This window comes from Melanerpes formicivorus, unplaced genomic scaffold (assembly GCF_026170545.1).
Source record: "Melanerpes formicivorus ecotype bairdi unplaced genomic scaffold, bMelFor1.0.p_v2 SCAF_4, whole genome shotgun sequence".
Classification (NCBI taxonomy): Eukaryota; Metazoa; Chordata; class Aves; order Piciformes; family Picidae; genus Melanerpes; species Melanerpes formicivorus.
The window spans coordinates 37,766,694-37,791,639 of NW_027142356.1; the positions used below are offsets into that span (position 1 = coordinate 37,766,694).

Consider the following 24,946-nt stretch of genomic DNA (forward strand, 5'->3'; position numbering starts at 1 on the left):
GCCATCTCCTCTTGTCCTACCAGTTGTGACTCCTGTGTGAAGAGATGGACCCCACCTGGCTCAAACCTCCTTTCAGGGAGCTGTGGAGAGGAAGAGGGTCTCCCCTCAGCCCCCTTTTCTGCAGGCTGCAGGAGCCCAGCTCCCCCAGCTGCTCCGCACACATCCGCTCCTGCTGCCCGGAGCTAACTTGGGGTCAGCTGTGGGACACTGCTCCTAGGAAGCCCCGAGTTCAGCAGTGTCCACGGGGTCAGGACTGCAGCCAGGGACACAGATTTATCTTAGTGGGCCACTTGAAGATGAATTTGCTTCTGGAGTGCAAATGCAAGGGGAGGAAGCAGAGGCATCACCAAGGGAGCGTGCCTGTGTGTCTGGCTGGCTGCTGCAGCAGCTATCACAGGGCTCTGTGCCCTTGTCTCCTGGCTCCCCCGTGCAGCATGGCTGCGTCTCAGCTTTTGTGTTGTTCCTCCTTTCATCTTTTCACTTCAAATAACGAAAGGAATCTGGCGTTAAGTTACTACAGATCCCTCCTGCACCGCTGGTAGCCTCCCCCTCCCCTGTCCTCCCACGCAGTCTGTGGCAAACTGACAGTGATTCTCTCTGCTCCTTCCTGGGGACGGAGGGCTGTGATCTGCAGATGCCAAAGGCTGCCACCGCCTGAGCTGTGCTACAAGAGAAGCAGACCGCAGCACAGCGTGTGCTCTGCTTGTTACCACGCAGACTGAGGCTGCAAAACACGAAGGGACACGTTGCTGAAGGCTTTTGGGTGCACAAGCCAAACATCAACAATGGCCACTGCCAGAGAAAAGCAATTACTCCTTGGAGTCCCCCTGCTGAACCCTGAGGGGATTTGTGCAACTAACGGCAAGCCCAAGAGAGAAAAATCTGAGCTGCAGCTTTAACGTCTGAGAAAGGATGCAGCCAAACACTGTGGCACCTTCCTCCCTTCCCTCCACTATCTCTGAGGGCTGCCTGAGGGGCATGAATGTGAAGATTTCGAACTTCATGTTTCTAGAGATGGGGAGAGCTGCTCAGAGAAGTCCATCTCTCCCCCAGGCAGGTCCCTTCAGGGCAGTGGAGCTCCTCTGCAGACCTTCTCCTCGTTCAGCACAGCGTGCCTGTCTTTGATGCTTCTGCTGAAGGCCTACCTGTCCTGATGGCACCTGAGGAGCCAGGGCCCCTGTGCTGCAGAGGGCAAGGGAATGCTGCAGCTAACATCTGATGGTGCAGCTGGAGGAATTTATCCGCTTGCATGCCTCAGCCACAACCACACAGCCGGCTGTGCACGCTGGGAGGGAGGAGGGTGAAACATCCACTCGTGCTCCTTCCCCTCTTCCACTCTCCTGCTTGAGGAGGGGAAAAGAAAGGCCATTGCTTCCTGTGAGAGCAGCATACTTCTCACTGGCTTAGGGAAGCTATTCCCCACCATCCAACCCCAAATGTTAGGCAGGAAATGTTGTACTCCTCTGTGCTGCTCCATGGGAAACACAACTGGCATGTGTGTTCAGCTGCAGGGCAGGTCTGGGGATGGAAACTCGTGTCTCCTAGCCCACATGTAAATGGCATTTGCCTCAGCTCCAAACAACTGCTGAAGCAATCAGTCTGTCCTGTCAGCTTTTCTGCTACTTTCCTCAAGTCTGTCTTTTTTTGTTGCACCCACAAGCCTCTCTATTTTTCCAAGTATAAATATCAGAGCTTGGTTTGACTGGAAGGGACTTGGGAGGCCAGGAGTGTTCCACTGATGCCTGAAGGCCACAAGAAAAAGCTGTGTCAAGGGCTGGCTTGGCTCAGACAAATGCTTGGCTCTTTGAAGAGGCAGTAATCCCAAACAGGTGGCAGACACTCAGGGCTGGGGGTGCAGCAACCCAGGTAAATCCAAGAGGCAGGAACTCTCTTTGCACAACTGCTTCTTTTCTTCTTTCTCTTTCCCCCTCCTGGCTCTCCCCCTCAAGTCCTTCTGCCTCCACCCACAGCACATTTGGACAAAGGGCAAGAGGCAGCAAAAGCTTAAAATTCTTTAGGAATCTGCCTCAGAGGGTGACCTGCCACTGGGGTTAAGCCAAAGCAAAGCAACACCAGATCCCATGTCACCACTGTCAAGCCTCAAGTCCCTCTAGAAAGGCAGTCAGAAGTCCCCCTGCATAGCTCTCCATCAGCTCATGTGTTAACCCTCTGCTTATCTTTCACACTGTATTAACACATTCTGGGGGTGGATTAACTTGTCCATCAGGGTGTCACAGCTCAAGCCCCCTTCAAGGGGAGAAAGAATTTCATTTGCTGCTTGGAGGGGGTTAGCAATAGGCTAACTGGGGAGAAACACACTATCAGATCAAAAACCCCCATTCCTGAACCCAGCACTCCACACTACAAACCCCACCGATGGAGGTTGCCTTGCATGACAACTGCAAGGTGCAAAACACAGGTCCAAGCCAGGGGCTGCTCAGCCTTTGGCTGGCTCCATTTGGCTCCTGATTTCTCACTCAGCAAAAGTGCATTCCATAGGAACTGAAAAGAAAATGTTTACAAGCCAGCCCAGGAACCAGCCTGATGTTTGCAGAGCAGCTGCTCCCACAGCACTTCCCTGCCCTGCAGAGCTGCACTGCTCAGCACATCCCCAACTGCTCTCCTTGCACACAGGGATGATTTTGAACATCTCAGATGCCACCTCAGCCCATCCATCCTCCTCCTCTCCCTCCCTACTCCATTCAGATGGCAGCTGCGGTAGTCAAGTACTGCTGCCAGAGGGTGGACGAGGCAAAGACCAGCTGCATGGAAGCTATTGAAGCTTCACTGGAGGAGCCATCCTCTTCCTCCTCCCAGGAGCCTGCCAGCACACCCAAGGGCTGCAGAGATGTGGGGTTTTCACCACATCACCTGCTTCAGGCTACTTAAGGCATCTAGTGCTCAGGTACCCATCAGAGATACCTGGCCTGGGCCAGAGATCAGCTGTACCCAGGCTAACTTATCTTGCTCCCCAGCAATGCCAACAACTTGCCAGCAGGATCACCACTGATGTGGCACTAGGCAGCACCCAGGCATCCTGTAGATGCTCTCAGGGAGCCTGCAGCCTTTTGGACAGCAAATGTTTCTGTTTACAGAGAATACCAAGCAATGAGTGTTCTGGGAGATGAGTAAAGCTCCTCAGAATAATGCAAGCCTGTTCTGAGCTCTCCAGCCTGACTTGGAACTCGTACTGCAGACTCCAGCAGGCAAACCCCAGACCCTTGGTGTCCGAGCACCCTGCAGCTACATCCCAACACCATCCCTGCCCTCCTGGCTGTGGCTTTCTGTAGGTCTGGTGGCAGTGCTGCAGGGAACACTCCCTGATGGGTTTTCTTAGGTCTTTTTGTCAGACAGAACCTGTGCCTTCAGGGCTGGTGTTACCTGGGTGCCAGGCTTGCGTGCTGCCACCACGTCCTTCACCGTTTTGACCTCGGAGACTGTCACGCCCCCGAGCACAAAGAGGAGCAGAAGAGGATGGTCACCGGGGTGAGGGCGATTCACCTGCAGGAGGAAGGGAAGCCTTACTTGCACTTGCTCAGCACCACCCCAAACCCACAGACCGACAGCAGCCAGCTCCCTGAGCTGCTGGAGGAGGATGAATGAGGAGCTCCAAAAGGGAATATCCGTGGGAGGCTGGTTTCTGTAGCAGCTGAGGGGGGGGATCAGTATCAGTGAGGATGATGCCCAGTGAAAGGAATGAACTGTTTCCAGGGGAATGGCCTCTGCATGGCTCTCCCTGAAACCTAGGGGAGCTCCTCAGGAGGTCACAGAACCACAGAATGTTAGGGGCTGGAAGGGACCTCGAGAGATCATCCAGGCCAACCCCCCTGCCAGAGCAGGAGCACCTACACCAGGTCACATAGGATAGGATAGGATAGGATAGGATAGGATAGGATAGGATAGGATAGGGTAGAATAGAATAGAATAGAATAGAATAGAATAGAATAGAATAGAATAGAATAGAATAGAATAGAATAGAATAGAATAGAATAGAATAGAATAGAATAGACCAGGTTGGAACAGAGCTCCAAGATCATCAAGTCCAACCTATCACCCAACACCATCTAATCAACTAACCCATGGCACCAAGCGCCGCAGCCAGGCTCTTCCTAAACACCTCCAGGCATGGTGACTCCACCACCTCCCTGGGCAGCACATTCCAATGGCCAAGCTCTCTTGCTGGGAAGAATTTCTTCCTGACATCCAGCCTGAACCTCCCCTGGCACAGCTTGAGACTGTGTCCTCTTGTTCTGGTGCTGCTTGCCTGGGAGAAGAGACCAACCCCCACCTGGCTACAACCTCCCTTCAGGGAGCTGTAGAGAGCAAGAAGGTCTCCCCTGAGTCTCCTCTTCTCCAGGCTAAGCAACCCCAGCTCCCTCAGCCTCTCCTCAAAGGGCTGTGCTCCAGACCCCTCCCCAGCTTTGTTGCCCTTCTCTGGACACCTTCCAGCATTTCAACATCTTTCCTAAACTGAGGAGCCCAGAACTGGAGCCAGGACTCAAGGATCATCCAGTGTAAACAAATCAAGTTCATGATGATATGAAATCAGTTTCCAGCTTGGTTCACTTCAGTTTTCAATACTTCTGTGACTGGATTGCAGCTAGTACAGAGGCACCTTAAGCCCCAACAAAGCACTGGTGTCATTTTCCTCAGTCACCACTCAAATGGCACTCAGGTTCCATCTGAGTTCAGACTTTACAACCCCAGGTTTTAATTTTAAAGATGAAGGTCTAGCTTTACATCAGTTTCCTCTCAACCACTCCTGGAAGCCTGATCACTTTGCTGTTTCCTAGTGAACTCTTTCTTCCTTGCTGTAACCCCCTCCTCTGATCACACCTTGCTGCAGCCCTTGGGGATGATGTCAGTGGAGCCAAGCCACTGCTCTTGTCACACCCCCCTGAGTCTGAAACATTCCAAACGTTTGGCTCTGACAAGTGCCAGTGAGAACAGTTCCATTTGCTGCTTTTTAGACTCCACACCCCCTCTCCTTCTGCTGGCACAGGTTTGCAACAGCTTTCACTCAACAGAAGGCAAGTGGTCATCAGCTCGTGCTTGGGAGGGACCCAGGCCCTCTGCTTTCACCACCAGGCAGCTATCTTTGATCCCTCTGGCTCCAGCTCTCCAGGGCACAGCTCTTCTCCTCCTCCTGGTTGGGGCTGCCCTCTGTTTAGTCTTTGGGCAGTTTTTCATCAGGCTTTCTGACTGGCAGCCTTCAGAGGAGCCTCTACTCCTTGAAGCCAGCATGGGGGTGCTTTGTCTCCAGGCTAGCTGGCCTTACACACAGCTCCCTCTGCAGTGCTGCTCCCCAGGCAGGCAGCTCTTCAGCTCCCCGGGAGGTTGAAACCAGGACAAAAGGCCTTAGACGAATGTATCAGTGAGCTGAGCATTTGTGCACTGGGTATTGTCTCCACCTTGCCAACCACCTCCACTGCACTGCCGGCACAGGCAGCATTTGTACTGCAGCTCAGGAGGCTGCCCTGCCCTTGAGCTATTTCCCATCTACAGCAGAAGGCCAATTAAGTGGGTACAGCAGGGCTGACAAAGACTTTCTTTGTGCACTTCCCCCCAAGTGTCAACCCCAAATGGGAAAAACTCCATTCCTTCTACAAACCCCAGGAGGAGGGTAAGTACTCACTCAGAAAGAAGGGCAGATAGAGCTATCATTTGCTGAAATCTTAGGGGGCTTCATGCCATAATTACTGTAAGCAGTGACAAAAGGTTAAAATAAAGCCTGCTTGCAATGATGGGGGAGGAGAAAGCTGACAAAGTGCTCTGCTGCAGCACTTCAAGGCAAACACAGCATTTGTTTTATTCCTTTCCATGGCTCTTTGCTCTTTGGAACCCTGTCACCACAGCAAACAGCTCCACTCCATCTCATGAAGCTTCTGAATGCCAAGGCCAGGTTGGATGAGTGGAGTAACTTTTAACTGCTCCTCTTCTAACTGCTCCTCCTCTAACTGCTCCTCCTAATTATTTCTGTGCCAACCCTATTCCCTTTCATGCCCACAGGAATGCAGGAGAGATGCTGACAATAACTACTGAGGAGGATTAATATTGTTTGTAGTTAGACCTGCAGGCACCAGGAGGGTGATCAGAGGCCTGCATCACTTCTCCTGTGAGCACAGGCTGAGGGAGTTGGGGCTGTTCAGTCTGGAGAGGAGAAGGCTCCCAGGAGACCTCATTGTGGCCTTCCAGTATCTGAAGGGGGCTAGAAGGAAGCTGGGGAGGGACTTCTGAGGGTGTCAGGGAGGGATAGGACTGGGGGGGATGGAAAAAATATAGAAATGGGTAGACTTAGGTTGGATGTTAGGAAGAAGTTGTTCCCCATGAGGGTGGTGAGAGCCTGGCACAGGTTGCCCAGGGAGGTGGTGGAAGCCTCATCCCTGGAGGTGTTTGCAGCCAGGCTGGATGTGGCTGTGAGCAACCTGCTGTAGTGTGAGGTGTCCCTGCCCATGGCAGGGGGGTTGGAACTGGCTGAGCCTTGAGGTCCCTTCCAACCCTGACAGTTCTGTGATCTCTAAGGTCCCTTCCAACCTAAGCCACAGTATCACAGTATCACAGTATCACTTAGGTTGGAAAGGACCTCAAGGACCATCGAGTCCAACCTATCAACACAGACCCCATGCCTAGACCATGGCACCAAGTGCCATGTCCAATCTCCCCTTGAACGCCTGCAGGGTCATTCTATGATTCTATGGAGTTCAGAAAGCTGCTATTGGATAGAGCTTCTCTTTCCTGATACCTTTCCTAGTGACCACAAACTCATCATGCTTAACACTGGATACAGTCTCACAGTATCACCAAGGTTGGAAGAGACACTGAGGATCATCGAGTCCAACCTGTCACCACAGACCTCATGACTAGACCATGGCACCAAGTGCCACATCCAATCCCCTTTGGAACACCTCCAGGGATGGGGACTCCACCACCTCCCTGGGCAGCACATACATCCCAATGACCAATGACTCTCTCAGTGAAGAACTTTCTCCTCACCTTGAGCCTAAACTTCCCCTGGCACAGCTTGAGACTGTGTCCTCTTGTTCTGGTGCTGGTTGCTAGAGAAAAGAGACCAACCCCTTCCTGGCTACAACCTCCCTTCAGGGAGTTGTAGACAGCAATAAGGTCTCTCCTGAGCCTCCTCTTCTCCAGGCTAAGCACCCCCAGCTCCCTCAGCCTCTCCTCACAGGGCTGTGCTCAATCCACTGGCAGGACATCCAGGACACAAGCAGGGACCAGAACACACAAGCTTGCTTGGCAATATGAAAGAGTCCTGACAAATCATTTCCTTCAGTCAAAATACACCAGGATCCAAACACATGGTGCCTATAGAAAACTGACTTTTTCAGAAGACTGAAGTTCAAACCACACACTCCAGCAGTGCAGATTCAAACCAGCCCCAGGCATGCAAGCCCTAAATCAAATGAAAGCTGCAATGGGAAAGGGGGCTTGGAATCTGCCATTGCGTTATGCTCTGCACAAGTGTTTTGAAGCAGGACAATACTCTGGGTACAAAATATTTGGCTGAGTGAAGAATGTGAGTTTCTGCCAAGATTTTTATTGTGGGGGGTGGGGGGAAGTTTTTTTGTTTGCTAATACAACCACCCAAGGCTCTCTCTGGAAGGAACTGGCTGCCTGTAAGCTAAACACAGCTCGTTTCTGTCGCACTGAAATGGACTGCAACCAAAGCAACATGTGTCTTCTGCGAGCCTTCCAAGAGTTTGGTTGTTCTGGAACGTTTCTGAGGGCTCTGAAATGGTATTCACTGCCAAACTGGAATCTTCTTCCAGAATGCCCAAGTGAAATGTGCTTGCAGCTCAAAACCCTGGGCCTTGAAAACCGTGGGGGTGGGTACGACGGGCAACGGGCAACACTAACCAGGAGCAAAGCAACAGCCACTGCATCAAATGAAGGAGCCTGAAGGAAGGAGGAGGAGTGGGTCCCTGGGAAAGCACAACATCCCAGATGGACATCAGGGACTTCTCCCCAGCTCTGAGCCCACCACTCCTGCATTTCCTCAGGCTGCTGCTGATTGCAGGGCTCTTTGCTGGTGCATCTGCCTGCGAGGGGCAGATGGGCAAGTGGGGTGACAGTGGCCAAGGACACTCTCAAACCAGAACAGGAACAGATTTGTTCTCCTGGCAGATCACAAAGCTCAGCCTTTTGCTCTGAGGAAAGCAGAAACAATTGCTACTGCCCCACAAGGGCCACCTCTGCCAAGCAGGACCCCAGCAGCAGCGCACCTGGTATTTGTGACCAGCCTGAAACCAACTAGCTGCAAAGCTGCAAAAGAGAAACTCCCTTGGCCACCAGAAGTGAGACTGCCAGGCAAGGCACTCAGTACCAAGGATATCAAGCTCAGGTCCCCATAAGCCACCTGTGTTCTAAGCAGCTGCCAAAAGAGGAATCCTTGTGGCTGAGAGACCTGTCCCCCCTCACCCTCCTGAAGCTTCAAAACAAACACAAAAGGTATCTTTAAAAGTCTGGCCTGGCTGAACATAGATTTAGAGATTCACAGAACAGTTTGGGTTGGAAAGAACCTTGGAGATCAACTATTTCCATCCCCCCTGCCCTGGGCAGGGACACCTCACTCTAAACCAGGTTGCTCAAGGCTTCATCCAACCTGGATGTGAACACCTCCACAGAGGAGACCCCCACAACCTCCCCGGGCAACCTGTGCCAGTGTCTCACCACCTTCACTGCAATGAACTTCTTCCTGATCTCCAGTCTGAATCTGCCCTCCTCAAGCTTCAATCCATCCCCTCTCAGCCTATCACTACAAGCCCTTGTAAAAAGTGTCCCCCCCAGCTTTCTTGCAGGCTCCCTTCAGGGCCACTAAGAGGTCTTCCTGGAGCCTTCTTTTCTCCATGTCTGAGTCCATCACATCCCAAAGCATGTCTCTGTGGACTGGCACTGAGCAAAACTAAACACCTATGGAAGCTCCTGAAACAATGAAGATGCTGATGGTGCAGTAAGTGGAGAAGGTCCTCTGGTGTGAGAAATACAGGCTGGTCAGAAACTCATTCAGGGAACAACTGAGCTCCTGCCAACGAGCCAGGCTACAAACCAGCTGAGCAAGCATGGACACATTTGTGAGGTATGTGGGGATGCCTGCAAAACATTTATCCCACATGAGGTTCACTTGCTCATCTGTTATATATTCCTTCCAGTAGGGTGTTTATCTTCCTGGCAGAGATGCAGGTGCACATTGCCATAGTGTACTTCATACCCTTACATAATGCACTTCAATGGAGACCCCAGGACAGAGAATCATAGAATCAATAAGCTTGGAAAAGACCTCAGAGATCAAGTCCAACCTATCACCCAACACCTCCTGACAACTAAACCATGGCTCCAAGTGCCACATCCAAGCCTTTTTTGAACACCTCCAGGGATGGTGACGCCACCACCTCCCTGGGCAGCACATCCCAATGGCCAATCTCTCTTGCTGGGAAGAACTTTCTCCTCACCTTGAGCCTAAAGCTCCCCTGGCACAGCTCAAGACTGTGTCCTCTTGTTCTGGTGCTGGTTGCCTGACAAGAAACAACAGGTTCAAGCTTGAACATAGAAGGTTTCAGCTCAACATGAGGAAAAAGTTCTTGACAGTGAGGGTGCCAGAGCCCTGGAGCAGGCTGCACACACAGGTCATGGAGTCTCCTTCTCTGGAGACCTTCCAAACTCACCTGGATGCATTCCCATGCAGACTACCATACTCTGGGAGGGGGGTTGGGCTGGATGCTCTCTGGAGGTCCCTTCCAACCTCTACTGCACTGTGATACTGTGATTCTGTGACCAGCCTGCTCCATTCCTCTTGTTTTGCCCAGCTGCTGCTACTGGTTTGGACTGTACCTGCCTCAAGCTATTTCCATCTCCCCTGCAAGGATTTAATTCTTAACTTCCCCCTTCTGAACTCAAGCATGCTATGACCTCAGGAAAATCTCACAGAGGAGCTTGGGAAGCTGAGCTTACCTTCATGAACATGCTGAACCCAGTTTTCAGGAGATCAGTGAGGCCTGATGACATGTGCTCAATATCAACAGGCTCAGGTCGCTCGGCGCTGCAGATCTCTTCCACCACCTGTTTCAGCAGCGGTTTGTAAGAAGCCTGCACAGAAGGAACACCACAGGGTGAGCAAAGCTGTTTAGGCTTGGTGCAACTGCTCCTCTAAGTGTTTTATTTCCATGAAAGGTAGCAATTACACTCAGAGAGTCAGCACTTATGGAAGCAGCAGTGGGCTGTGCAACCTTGACTGCAAATGGGGTGCACTGGCACAGCATCAAGCTGAGAAGGCAGGAAGATGGCCACACATTTCCCCTGCCCCACGTGGGTGATGTGACTAAAAGGAGACAAAGGGCTTCTGGTCTCTCTGCAATCTCTTTGGAGGTAGCACAGAAAGGGACAGCACCAGAGATGACCCTCTGTTGCCTGTTATGCACCCAGAGGATCTCATTCCCTTTGTCAGGACTCAAAGAGGGACTTTTAGAGGTTGCTTCCTGACCATTCCTGCCCTCCCATGTGTCATGTCAGCACTGGGGCCTGGATATCAGCAGGGCTGGGAAGAGGCCAACCTGCCTGTTGGTCCCTCATGTCCCCTCCCTGTTTGTCCTTGTTAATCCTTCAGTTTCCATGACCAGGGCACCTGTGGGAAACCTTGAGCTAAAGAGGCCATACAGCACCACTGACACCATGCATGTCTGAGCTTCTGAGAAGTTAGAGGCCAAGAAAAGCAAAACATGTCAGGGTACAATTGGCCAGCACCCTGGAAGGTCAACTTCCAAAGGATCCACCCTGCATCCTCTTCAGGGTCCACAAAGCTGTGCTGAGTATGAGCCAGGAGCCTAGAAATGCCAAGGCTTAAAGCACTCTGCCATCCTGACAGAGTTCCCAAGAGAGAAAATGCAGGGACTTGCAGAAAGATGCTCTTTCATCAACATTCAGTCTACCTTGGTTTGCAGATGGAGTTTTGTGTGGCTGCTTTCAGCTTCTACAAGGGAACTGCCATCATTCCAGGGAGCCCAACTGCTTCAGCATACTGACAGCTTTCAAACTGGTGTCCATCTGTTGGAGGGGAGGAGGGCCCTGCAGAGTGACCCTGACAGGCTGGATGGGTGGGCAGAGGCCAATGGGATGAGATTCAATAAGGCTAAGTGCAGGGTTCTACACTTTGGCCACAACAACCCCGAGCAGCACTATAGGCTGGGGAGAGAATGGCTGGAGAGCAGCCAGGCAGAAAGGGACCTGGGGGTGCTGATAGACAGTAGGCTGAACATGAGCCTGCACTGTGCCCAGGTGGCCAAGCAAGCCAATGGCATCCTGGCCTGGATCAGGAACAGTGTGGCCAGCAGGAGCAGGGAAGTCATTCTGCCCTGTGCTCAGCACTGCTGAGGCCACACCTTGAGTCCTGTGTCCAGTTCTGGGCTCCTCAGTTAGGAAAGATGTTGAGCTGCTGGAAGGTGTCCAGAGAAGGGCAACAAAGCTGGGGAGGGGTCTGGAGCACAGCCCTGGGAGGAGAGGCTGAGGGAGCTGGGGTTGCTTAGCCTGGAGAAAAGGAGGCTCAGGGGAGACCTTATTGCTCTCTCCAACTCCCTGAAGGGAGGTTGTAGCCAGGTGGGGGTTGGTCTCTTCTCCCAGGCAGCCAGCACCAGAAGAGGACACAGTCTCAAGCTGTGCCAGGGGAGGTTTAGGCTCAAAGTGAGGAGAAAGTTCTTCCCAGAAGAGAGATTGGCCATTGGAATGTGCTGCCCAGGGAGGTGGTGGAGTCACTGCCCCTGATGATCTTCAAGAAAAGCCTGGCTGAGGCTCTCAGTGCCAGGGTCTGGTTGGTTGGACAGGGCTGGGTGAGAGGTTGGAGTGGATGATCTTGGAGGTCTCTTCCAGCCTGGTTGACTCTATGATTCGTTTGCCTTTTGGGGCTAGCCCAGGTACACATCATCCCCTGAACTTCTTGAGGGAATCTTTAGGTGTAACATCATTCATTTTGTCAAGATGATATCTTCAAGAGACAAGACCAACACCCCAAAGAGGGGAGGGGAAATCAGTTGCGAGCCACTGGCTCCAGCCAAACATTTCCTGGAGTCATTAAAAGAAATGGTTTTCATCCAGCACTCTACAGTGAGAAGCAAAACTGAACAGTTTGGGAGTACAATCCTGTCAACAAAGATTTATACAAGGCATCTCAGTCCTTCTCACAACATGTGAGTAATTCTTAATTGAGCCAACAAAGCAAATTACAGCAGACGTGAGCTGTGAGAGCCTTGCAGGGGAACACGCCAAGGTTGGTGTCCAATCCACTCCTGCAGTCAACAGCTGCCTGCAAACACACACAGGCATGGGGTCCTCTCTGCAGAGCCCTGCTCAATGTCTCCATAGAGCAGGAACAGAAAGACTGAGAGAGTATGGCTGTTCAGTCTGGAGAAGAGAAGGCTCCCAGGAGACCTAATTGTGGCCTCCCAGTATGTGAAGGGGGCTGCAAGAAAGCTGGGGAGGGACTTCTGAGGGTGCCAGGGAGTGATAGGGCTGGGGGGGATGGAGCAAAACTAGACATGGGGAGATTCAGATTGGATGTTAGGAAGAAGTTAGGAAGCAGGCTGGATGAGGCTCTGGGCAGCCTGATCTAGTGTGGGGTGTCCCTGCCCATGGCAGGGGGGGTTGGAACTAGATGATCCTTGTGGTCCCTTCCAACCCTGAATGAAACTATGAAACTATAAGTTGTTCCCCATGAGGGTGGTGAGAGCCTGGCACAGGTTGCCCAGGGAGGTGGTGAAAGCCTCATCCCTGGAGGTGTTTGCAGCCAGGCTGGAGGTGGCTGTGAGCAACCTGCTGCAGTGTGAGGTGTCCCTGCCCACGGCAGGGGGTTGGGACTGGCTGAGCCTTAGGGTGCCTTCCAGCCCTGACAGTTCTGTGACACAAGCTGGGTTACCTCCAGACAGCATAGTGATGCTAATTACACTGCCAGGAAACTTCTACAGGGTCTTTCTTATCATCTGACCACCTCCCCCTCGTTGAACTGTGTTCAATGCTTCCCCACTTCAGCCTGGTTCCAGAAGGCTTCAGGAGCAGGCTTTCTCCACCTGAGTTTTCTGGTGGCAATTTGCATCACTCCCAATTTCTGTTCTCACAAAGCCCTGCTTGATCTGAGCTGCATCTCCTTGCTGGTCTACAGAATAATGATGAGTTTGGAATGATTTTTTGTTGTCTGGCTCAAAGCTAGAATGAAGTTTTCTGCTCTCTCTCTCTAAATCACTGCCTGTGCTCTCCATTCAACAATTCTATTTTTAACAGGCCAAGTTCAAACACTTTGGAGGAGATGGAGAGAGAGAGAAAAATTCTGTACATTGGTGCTGAAGCCCCATAGGGACATCACAGCTCCTGTGTGCATGTCTTAGAAACAAACCCTGCTGTTTTAACCTATTTACAAACAGAGCTGCCCTCACACTTCCAGAGGTGGGAGAGAAGGTAGGCAGCAATACAGCTGCTGTGCAGATGCAGGCATCCTGCCCTGCTGTGCCATGAGAGCTCGCAGTCCAGAACTGTCATAACCTAGCCCTACCTTTCTCAGGCATCCATGGCATGGCAGAGAATCCCCACAGAATCCTGAAGTGGCTCAGGTTGGAAGGGACCTCAGAGATCAGCTGCTCCAACCTCCCCACCATGGGTTGGGACATCTCTCACTGAGACTCAGCTGCTCAAGGCCTCATCCAGCCTGGTCTTCAACACCCCCAGGCAGGAGGCAGCCACAGCCTCCCTGGGCAGCCTGGGCCAGACTCTCACCACCCCCACACCAAAGAACTTCCTCAGCTCCAGTCTAACCCTGCTCTGCCTCAGCTTCAAACCATTCTCCCTTGTGCTGTCTCCAGACACCCTGATGAGAAGTCCCTCTGCAGCCTTCCTGCAGGATCCCTTCAGGTACTGGCAGGCTGCTCTAAGGTCCTTCTGGAGCCTTCTCTTCTCCAGGCTGAACACCCCCAGCTCCCTCAGCCTGCCCTCACAGCAGAGGTACTCCAGCCTTTGGATCACCTTTGTGGCCCTCCTCTGGACTCACTCCAACAGCTCTGTGTCTTTCTCATGCTGGGGACACCAGAACTGGAGGCAGTGTTGGAGGTGAGGTCTCAGCAGAGCAGAGCCAAGGGGCAGAATCCCCTCTCTTGCCCTGCTGGCCATGGAGCTGCAGAGCACCCCCCAGATTTCTTCCTCAGCCAAGTCTCTGTTGAGCTCAGCACAGATATGCCTGAGCTTGGATGAAGAACTTGGAGAAGGCCAACTACAGAATCTGTATTCCACGTGGGCAGAACACAGAGAGGGTTGAAGCAGTGCTGCAGTTTTGACAGCATGCTAGAGAAACACCATACACAGGGCAAAGAGAGCCCCACTTGCCTGGAGGGTGCTGCTGCCTGGATCATGGATGGAATGGAACTGCTTCAAGTGGGCTCGAGCTCTGGCGACGTCCCTGAGGCACCGGAAGACATCGTCCACTGCACCCCTGGCCGCCTGAGCTGGCAGGCCCAGGGAGGACTCACAGCCTAAGGGAGCACACAAACATGGAGCTGAGTGAGTGGGAAGCTTTCACATGACTTGCTGACAAGCAGTGAGAAGAAGATCTCGAGCACAGAGAGCTTGTGGTGTGGGTGTGCTTGGCCCCTGCCTGTGGCAGCACAGGGCTGAGGAGCCAGGGCAGTCCCCGGGAGCTCTCAGCTCCGAGGCTCTGCACGTTCAGGAGTCCATGTTTAGAAACCAGTTTGCAAAGGCAAGTGAAGAGCTCTGGCTCACTACTGTGTGCCACATTTTTGCCCTCTCTGAGACAAGCTTTCTCTGTTTAGGTCACCTTAGAGATAAGCAGCTCCCAGTTCATGTAAGCAGTGGTATTTCTTTTGCCCTCTCTTCAGTCCTTTATCTGCACAAGGCACTGCTTTTGAGCCAGGCACCTCTGCCATGCTGCCTTTCACTGCCAAACACACTGACCAGGCAAGGTAAAATCACATCAGGTTTGCTTTGCTTTGCACACTCTGGGTTGTTTGTTTTCTTGTCTTAAGTGTTTATTTCCTCAGGCCATTTACAAACCTTTTGGTTTGGCCCTGCAGCTATGTTTCATAGAATTACAGAATCAAGCAGGTTGGAAGAGACCTCAGAGATCACCCAGTCCAACCTGTCACCCAGCACCTAACATGACAACTAACCATGGCACTGAGTGCCTCAGCCAGGCTCTTTCTAAACACCTCCAGGGATGGGGACTCCACCACCTCCCTGGGCAGCACATCCCAATGGCCAATCTCTCTTCTGGGAAGAACTTTTTCCTCACCTCCAGCCTAAACCTCCCCTGGCACAGCTTGAGACTGTGTCCTCTTCTGGTGCTGCTTGCCTGGGAGAAGAGACCAACCCCCACCTGGCTACAACCTCCCTGCAGGTAGTTGTAGAGAGCAAGAAGGTCTCCCCTGAGCCTCCTCTTCTCCAGGCTAAGCAACCCCAGCTCCCTCAGCCTCTCCTCACAGGGCTGTGCTCCAGACCCCGTTGCCCTTCTCTGGAGACATTCAATATCTCAATGTTCTCCTTAAATTGAGGAGCCCAGGACTGGACACAGGTCTCAGAGATATTTGTTTCCTTCTCCTGTTGGCATCACCTCTCCTTCTCTCCTTATTAAAAAAAGAGTCTCCTGATCAAGGAGTTTCAAACCAGCTTTTCACTCCTGGAATTGCAGGGCAGTCTGCAGTGGATATGGCCTGGGTGGAAGCTCCTGAGGTGCTCCTCACCTTGCCTGGCCCAGTGCATCCCACTTTGCTTTTTGTCACTGGGGCAATCTTCCCCTGAGTGCAGCCTCTGCAACATCCCTGCCTGCTTGAACCTCATTGCCAGGGAAATGCTGCCTGGAGCTCAGGCTTTCATTTACAGCTTGTGCTGACACACTCATGGGCTGGAGGAGGCCATGAAATCATTCACCTTCCCCATCTGCTTAACAGGCCACATCACTTCATCACCATCACCCCAACCCAAGAGAGAGAGGCACAGGAGCCTTGGTGTGCTGGGCTGTGTGCCAGCAGCTCCTCACCCTCCAGGTCCAGCCCTGCCTCCTGGCAGAGCAGTGCCTGTCTCCAGGGGCACTGCAGCAGGGGCTCAGTGCCTGCTTCCAGACCCCACGGCAGAGCCTGGTGCTGGACCCAGTTTAGGAGCCACTGGGAGTCTGAGTTCCAGTCTGGCAGCAGCCTAAGGCTGAGCAGACAGAGTTGTGCTTCCAGAGGGCTCTCTAAGATGTGGCTTCCCTGGGATTGCTGGCTGAAACGTCACGTCTGGGGAAGTTATGGCTCTCCTTTTTCCAGCCTGCCATCCAATTTGTCTGGCTTTAAATGTAAAGGGGGAAAAAAGGGGGGGGGGAGGAGGGAAAGCTTTCTCTGCAGCATTGCCTTTACAGAATTCACCAGGTTGGAAAAGACCTCAGAGATCATCCAGTCCAACCTATCACCCAGCACCATCTGATCAACTCAACCATGGCACCAAGTGCCTCAGCCAGGCTCTTCCTAAACACCTCCAGGGATGGTGACTCCACCACCTCCCTGGGCAGCACATTCCCATGGCCAATCTCTCTTGCTGGGAAGAACTTCTTCCTCACATCCATCCTGAACACCCCCCAGCACAGCTTGAGACTGTGTCCTCTTGTTCTGGTGCTGGCTGCCTGGGAGAAGAGACCAACCCCCATCTGGCTACAACCTCCCTGCAGGCAGTTGTAGAGAGCAAGAAGGTCTCCCCTGAGCCTCCTCTTCTCCAGGCTAAGCAACCCCAGCTCCCTCAGCCTCTCCTCACAGGGCTGTGCCCCAGACCCCTCCCCAGCTTTGTTGCCCTTCACAATCCTGCCCTTTGTTGCCCTTTGCAATCCCTTGCTGTTGAAATGAATCACAAAACCTCAGGTTGTCTGAAGGCTGCTGCCTACCTGTGGCACTGCCTTGGGCTAGAAGTGGGGAGCTGGGTCCCTCTCCAGCCTGGGGAACAAGAGGAGCTTGTGTAGTGCAAAAAGGGCAGGCAGCTACAAATCAGCTCGCGTTCACACCTCCCCTGTGAATGGGGCTGTGTGTGCACACAGAGCAGAACACAATCCCCCTTCTCTGCTCCCTTCATGCTAACCAAGAAATCTGCTGCCTTTACAACAATGAAGAGGTGGAATACATTAGCTGCTGCTGCACAGCTCCTGTGCTAATTAAAACAACTCCTGCCCTGGCTGGCTCTTTGCACGGGAAGCGAAGTGGCACTGGGGATCCAGGCTGAATGAGTTCCTTTGAATCCCAAGCCCTGTTACACAGGGGAAAGGCAGTTACATGAAATTTGGGGATTTCCTGTCAGACTTGAAGAAACCCAGTTGTGGAAACAAAGAAAACCCTCTATGAATCAGGCTGGGACTAAAGCTTTTCAAGCACCTACTGGGGATGCTGATGGCATCCCAAGAAGAACACAAGGCTCTGCGGTGAACGCTGCCTGACCGCACTGCTCCTGCTGCTGCTCCTGCCCTGCCTTCATCCACTGGGCCTGAATTTCATAGTATCATAGAATCAGTCAAGGTGGGAAGGGACCACAAGGATCAGCTAGTTCCAACCCCCCTGCCATGGGCAGGGACACCCCACACTAGATCAGCCTGGCCAGAGCCTCAGCCAGCCTGGGCTTAAACACCCCTTCAGTTTAAGAAGGACATCGAAACGCTTGAACGTGTCCAGAGAAGGGCAACAAGGCTGGGGAGAGGCCTTGAGCACAGCCCTATGAGGAGAGGCTGAGGGAGCTGGGGTTGCTTAGCCTGGAGAAGAGGAGGCTCAGGGGTGACCTCATTGCCCTCTACAACTACCTGAAGGGTGGTTGTAGCCAGGAAGGGGTTGGCCTCTTCTCCCAGGCAACCAGCACCAGAACAAGGGGACACAGTCTCAAGCTGTGCCAGGGGAGGTTCAGACTCGAGGTGAGGAGGAAGTTCTTCACCAAGCGAGTCATTGGCCACTGGGATGTGCTGCCCAGGGAGGTGGTTGAGTCATTGACCCTGGAGGCGTTCAAGAGAGGATTGGATATGGCACTTGGTGCCATGGTCTAGGCATGGGGTCTGTGTTGATAGGTTGGACTCGATGATCCTTGAGGTCCTTTCCAACCTAAGTGATACTGTGATACTGTGATACCTCCAGGGACAGGGCCTCAACCACCTCCCTGCACAACCCATTCCAGGGCTTCACCACTCTCCTGGGGAAGAACTTCCTCCTCACCTCCAGCCTGAATCTCCCCACCTCCAGGAGAGGAGAGAATTTGAGGAGAGTGAGGCTGTCAAGAACTGCATTTGGCACCAAACAGGATCATAGAATCACAGAATGCTAGGGGTTGAAAGGGACCTTTGGACATCGAGTCCAACTCTGCTGCCCAAGCAGGATCACCTAGAGTAGGCCACACAGGACCATGCCCAGGTGGGTTTTGAAAGCCTCCAGAGGAGGTAGGAGAAGAGTCTGGAGAAGAGAAGGCTCCCAGGTGACCTCATTGTGGCCTTCCAGTACCTGAAGGGGGCTACAAGAAGGCTGGGGAGGAACTGCTCAGGATCTCAGGCAGTGATAGGACTAGGGGGAATGGAATGAAGCTGGAGGTGGGGAGATTCAGGCTGGAGGGGAGGAGGAAGTTCTTCCCCAGGAGAGTGGTGAAGCCCTGGAATGGGTTGTCCAGGGAGGTGGTTGAGGCCCCGTCCCTGGAGGTGTTTAAGCCCAGGCTGGCTGAGGCTCTGGCCAGGCTGCTCTAGTGTGGGGTGTCCCTGCCCATGGCAGGGGGGTTGGAACTGGATGATCCTTGTGGTCCCTTCCAACCCTGACTGATTCTATGATTCTATGATGAGACTACCAGCACTTATTTGGAGCTACTGTTGAACACCTGCTCTTAAGCTGCACACCTGCACAGCCATTAGTACCAGAAGCAGTCCATCTTCATAGAAGCTTGGAAAGAGAACAGGGCTGCTCTTCTCCACAGTCTGGGAGTGACCCAGAAAGCAAACTGGACCAGCTTTGCTGACTCATTCCTGCCCCTGGAAGGAAGATAACTTGAAACCAAGGACACACAGATCTGTATGGAGGTATGGGATTGATTATTCCCCCCCTGAGTGCAGCAAATGAGACTCTCAGGCCCCTGTATCAGACAGCCTTTAGCTGTGCTTTGTCTCTTTGGGTCTGGGGTGCAGGTGTCACAAAGAGTATCTCTCTTTCTCTAAAGCAATCTGATGAAGACCAACACTTTGTGAAGCTCTTGGATACCTACCCACAGCCTCCAGCCTCTCCTGCCCCTACAGCAGCCACAGCATGTTCCTAAGCCTCCTGATCCACCTCCTTTCCTCCCCCTCCCCACTCCCTGCAGCGGCCCCTTGCTCCAGTCATGCCTCAGCCCTTCACTAACCCAGCCTGGACCACACTGCTGCAAAACCACTCTGTCCCCTTGGCCCTCCTTGGGGCCAGGCAAGTTATTTGTGCAGCAGAGGGGAAGAGGCTGAAACTCCTCCAAGGCATCCAAGAGATTAGCATCACAGCCAGAGCAGGAACTTGGGATTTCCCAGCCCTGGGCTTCATCAGTGCTTCTGCCAGTCCACACAGCACTGAATGACAGACTGCAGATGCTGGCAGGCAGAAACATAAACAGGGAGGAGATGGAAAGCAAAGAAGAGCTGCAGATGGGGAAGAGATTAGAAGAGGGAGGGAAGATGTGTACAGTGCTCAGAGTCAAAGCAGAATGGTTTCCCCCTCAATTATTAGCAAGATTTGATTGGAACCTATTTGAAACCCAAGGTTTGCCTGGAGGGTGGCTGCAGAGCTCTGTCTGAGGGCTGAAACTTCAGATTCAGTCAAAGCCACACAGCAGAGAAGAACAGCTCCCCATTTCTAGAGATGCCATTTATGATCTGATGGCACAGGGAGTGTGAAAACACAACAGCATGCAGGGATAGAACAGAATCATACAATCAATACAATCAATAAGATCTCAGAGATCATCAAGTCCAACCTCTCACCCAACACCTCCTGACAACTCAACCATGGCTCCAAGTGCCACATCCAAGCCTTGTTTGAACACCTCCAGGGCTGGGGACTCCACCACCCCCCTGGGCAGCACATCCCAATGGCCAATCTCTCTTTCTATGAAGAACTTCTTCCTAACATCCAGCCTGAACCTCCCCTGGCACAGCTTGAGGACTGTGTCCTCTTGTTCTGCTGCTGCTTGCCTGGGAGAAGAGACCAACCCCCACCTGGACACAACCTCCCTTCAGGGAGTTGGAGAGAGCAAGAAGGTCTCCCCTGAGCCTCCTCTTCTCCAGGCTAAGCAACCCCAGCTCCCTCAGCCTCTCCTCCCAGGGCTGTGCTCCAGACCCCTCCCCAGCCTTGTTGCCCTTCTCTGGACATGTTCAAGTGTCTCAATGTCCTTCTTGGATGCTCCAAGGCAGCCACTAGCACCATGCAGCACCAGGGGAAGCATGGATGTGGTGTCTGTCCCAGGAGGAGGGAGAAGGAAGCCATGGAAATTTGTGCTGCACCCAGTGAAGGAGCAATGTGCAGTCCAGTTTAACCAGGACAGACATCTCCCACTTGAGAGATGGAGAACAGCAGCTAAATTTAGAATCAGCTTTTAAATCAGTGTCCAAACCTTAGCAGTGCTGAGCATCCAGGGATCTTACCTATCCATCCCCATGGGCACCAGCACAAATACAGAATACAGGATTAACCAGGTTGGAAAAGACCTTGGAGACCCAGTCCAACCTCTCACCCAACACCACCTAATCAACTAAGCCATGGCACCAAGTGCCTCAGCCAGGCTCTTTCTAAACACCTCCAGGGATGGTGACTCCACCACCTCCCTGGGCAGCACATCCCAGTGGCCAGTCTCTCTTGCTGGGAAGAACTTCTTCCTCACACCCAGCCTAAACCTCCCCTGGCACAGCTGTTACACAGACACATCCTGCAAGCTGTGGAGCTCTGGAGGGAGGGATGGCAAGAGCCAGAGGTGTGCTTGGAAAGCTCCTAGCTGGCCTCAAGTGCAGGAAAGTTGTCTGGAAAGAGCTCTTGAGCCTGCGAGGCACAGTGCAAGGCACACACAGCACCGTGTGGCTGAGTGCTCTGCTGGCTCTCAAGCTCTGAAGCTGCACACATGACAGCTCTGGCCACTGAACTACAATGATTAAATGCAGATTTAAGAGCTGCCTTTGGAGAGCAGTGACACAGGGCAAGGAAAGCTCTGCCCTCCAGATCTGGCACTTGGAGGTTTCTGCTTTCCGGGAGTATTCGATTGCTTGCTCCCTGCCAACAGCCAGCAGCACAACTTGGAAGCTCAGCTCCCATGAAGCACTGCAGGCTCTCATCTTACCTGAAATGAAAGCTGTCAGTTCAGTGAACAGTGACAGGGGGAAAAGAACCTACAGCACTTACTGGGCTCAATTCCATCAATTAATGGCAGGAGGAATTTCACTGAGGCTCAGGTGTGCCTGCTGAAGGAGATGATTGTACCTAATTGGTCAGGGAACTGCTCAGTTCCCTCCTCAAGCAGGCCACATCTCAATGAAGAAGCCACAGGTGTTACTGAAGCCGTGGCAGATGCTCTGCCAGCCCAATCAGGCCTCCCAACAAGGCTCTTGCGAGAGCTCAAACTCCAGGTTTGACCAACCAGCGCAGAGCTTTGGGACAGACCACCCTGGCACCTGCACCAGCAAATCTCCTCAGCCTCCTGCAAGTCCTTCTCACCTGCCTTCCTTGTGTCTTCAGACTGGTGGCTGCCCTTCAGCCACGAGAGCTTGCTGGTCCCCCCATGGACATCCTCCTATCACACACCAGCCAGCGCTCTGCCGCCGCGCTGGGAAGCTTCCCCTCGGCCCTGCTGCCTCCCACCCGCTCTGCAAGGTAGTCCGAGAGGAGCAGTGAGGCATGGGGAAGAGGAGGCAGAAGGTCCATGGGCAGGGGAGGCAGCAGGTACCACCAGTGTGGCAAAGCCTCCTTGGCCAGCAGGCACCAGAGCAGAGGGCACCCTGCCCGTGGGGGACAGCGAGGCTGTCCTGGAGGACAGCCAGCAGGTGGGACATGGGTGGCACCCTGACACAGCCCTCCTGAGCTACTTACTCAAGAGCTGATAGTCCTCTCTCTCCCTTCCTTTCTTCAAGCACCAGCCCTTGTGGAGCTGGCTGAGCCTTTTGCAGCCTCTGGCCTTGCTTGTGCTCAGACAGCCCTGTCCATGTAGCATGGATGTTTTGAAGGCCAGGCTGGATGGGGCTCTGGGCAGCCTGATCTAGTGTGGGGTGTCCTTGCCCACAGCAGGGGGGTTGAATTAGATGATCCTTGGGGTCCCTTCCAACCCTGACAATTCTGTGATTCATTTCATACCACCCAGGCTGAGGAAAGCTGCATGCAAAGAAAAGTGTTCCTAAGCAACTGTGCTTAAAGCCCTTCCTAATGAGACACCCAGAGGAACTGTTGTGGATCTGTACTACAAAGCAGCAGAGAGGAGAGGAGAGGAACCTCAGGCAGACGTCCATGAGAGTCCAGGTGCTCTCTCCACTGGGCCTCAGAGGGGAAGCTCAGGAAAACAGAACCACAGAACCTGTCAGGATCTGTAGATGTCCTTAGCTTCACACACCTGTTCCTCTTGATGTTTATTACAGGGAATCATACCTCCAGAGCACCAAGTGAAATCAGACTTTTTTCCTTTAGCTTGGCCAACAGAAAGGAATCCAACCAGTGTCTGTGGCATCCACAGTCCAGTCTGGCTGCACATTCCTCACACTGCCAAGTCAGGCTTGCAGACATGACTGGCAAATGCTCCCTCTGGAAGCAACTGCCCTACCTAGAGCTTCTAAACTGCTTCAGCTGATGGGTTGCAGAATGATGGCAATGAGGGCATCACATAGACCCACAGAATGCCAGGGGCTGCAAGGGGCCTCCAAAGCTCATCCTGTCCAACCCCCCTGCCAGAGCAGGGTCACCTAGAGCAGCTCACACAGGAACACATCCAGGCAGGTTTTGAGGATCTCCAGAGCAGGAAACTCCACAACCTCTCTGGGCAGCCTGCTCCAGGGCTCTGGGACCCTGACAGTAAAGAAGTTCTTCCTCATGCTCACAGTATCAGCCTCACAGCACATTAGGTGTTGGAAGGGACCTCCAGAGATCATCCAGCCCAAGCCCCCTGCCAAAGCAGGATCACTTAGGGTAGTCTGCACAGGGAAGCATCCAGGTGTTGAGGTGGAACCTCCTGTGCTGGAGTTTCCATCCATTGCCCCTTGTCCTATCACAGGGCACAAGTGAGCAGAGGCTGACCCCATCCCTTCCTGACCCCTAGCCCTCAGATACTGATAGACATTGATTAAATCCCCTCTCAGTCTCCTCCTCTCCAGACTGCACAGCCCCAGGGCTCTCAGCCTCTCCTCCCCAGGCAGTGCTGCAGTCCCTTCAGCATCCTTGTAGCCCTCCCTTGGACTCTCTCCAGCAGATCCCTGTCCCTCCTGAGCTGGGGAGCCCAGAACTGGCTGCAATATTCCAGGTGGAGCCTCACCAGGGCAGAGTGGAGGGAGAGGAGAACCTCCCTGGCTCTGCTGGACACCCTGCTCTGCATGCAGCCCAGCTGAAGGGCTTTGGGAGCTGGGCTACAATGTTTAAGGGTTAAGATTTCTTGGGTTTTGCCCTGGGTACAGATGGGAACCAACACTTGCCAGGATGACAACACAGCTTGTAGCACAGGCCTGAAGAAACACCAAGGGGCAGAAAATGCCTGGGGCCTGCAGCCCTTTCCATTCAGTATAAATGGTTAATGTTTCCAGGGAAAGGGAGTAATGAAGAGCACTCATCTCCTAGTCAAGTTTCAACACCTGCTTATTTACTGCAGCCAGAAGAAGGAGGCTAAGATGATTTATGCCCCAAGCATATGGCACAGGCACAGAGAGCTTTCTTCATTACATTTGGTCTGCCTAGCAGCCCAAGAGGAGCTGTCAGCTCAGAATTAACTGGGGTTGATTGTTTTGCTGGTGTTTAGGAAACAAAGACATTAGCAAATGCAAACAGCCAGTCAAGTCTTAAGGGCTGGTACCAGCACTTTGACCATGAGGATCATCTGGGGCAACCCAAAGCTCTTTGCCACCAAGGGACTGGGCAAATGTGGCTGTGGTGACTCCAGACCACCACCAAGTGTTCTTTGCAGGGTGCTGGGACAATGGCAGTGGTGTAGCTGCAACAGGATACACCTAAGCTAACAGGCTCTCAAATGATCTGTGGACAGAGATGCACTTCCATGTGCAGTGAGGCCTGTGGAGGAGAAGAGGAGACTCCTACCTTAACCATATTTCACTTCAGAAGGGGAAAGTGATGACATGCAGCCCAGAAGGCAAATTGTGTGCTGGGCTGCAGCCAGAGGAGTGTGGGCAGCAGGCAAGAGAGGGGATTCTGCCCCTTGACTCTGCTCTGCTGGGACCCCACCTCCAGTCCTGCCTCCAGTTCTGGTGTCCCCAGCATGAGAAGGACACAGAGCTGTTGGAGTTGAGTCCAGAGGAGGGACACAAAGATGATCCAGGGCTGCAGCACCTCTGCTATGAGGACAGCCAAGGGAGCTGGGGGTGTTCAGCCCAGAAAGGACTCACCTGGATGCAATATTCCAGGTGAGGTCTCACCAGGACAGAGCAGAGGGGGAGGAGAACCTGCCTCAATCTGCTGGATGCCTCCTTCCACGAATTCCATGTGTTGTTAGTCATAAGGTGACCCAAATGACTGCCACAGCCTGCTAGTTCCAAGGCTTACTCAGTGTGCATGGAAGCATGCTACTGAAGGGCAGAAGGCTGCTCTCAAAACCTCTCCCTCTGCCATGGCTGCTTGGTGGATACTCCTTCCTTCTTCCTCCTGCCATGGGAAGACAGACGGGGCTGCAGAGGATGTGCAATTCATTCATCCAAGTGTAATTAGACCTCAGGTTGCTCTTGCAGACCTGCACTTGGTTTATCTTGATTAGC

At 53.0% G+C, this 24,946-nt stretch overlaps 1 protein-coding gene across 1 annotated transcript in view; it reads right to left on the reverse strand.

Annotated features, from left to right (window-relative positions):
• The window catches only part of SCFD2 (sec1 family domain containing 2), a 187,428-nt gene that overhangs the window by 3,497 nt on the left and 158,985 nt on the right, over positions 1-24,946 (reverse strand). The window contains exons 6-8 of the mRNA XM_068137763.1: positions 14,371-14,516; positions 9,967-10,101; positions 3,382-3,501 (exon numbers count right to left, since the gene is read on the reverse strand). Coding sequence (XP_067993864.1) covers positions 3,382-3,501; positions 9,967-10,101; positions 14,371-14,516 — 401 coding nt within the window. The remainder of the gene's footprint in view (positions 1-3,381; positions 3,502-9,966; positions 10,102-14,370; positions 14,517-24,946) is intronic.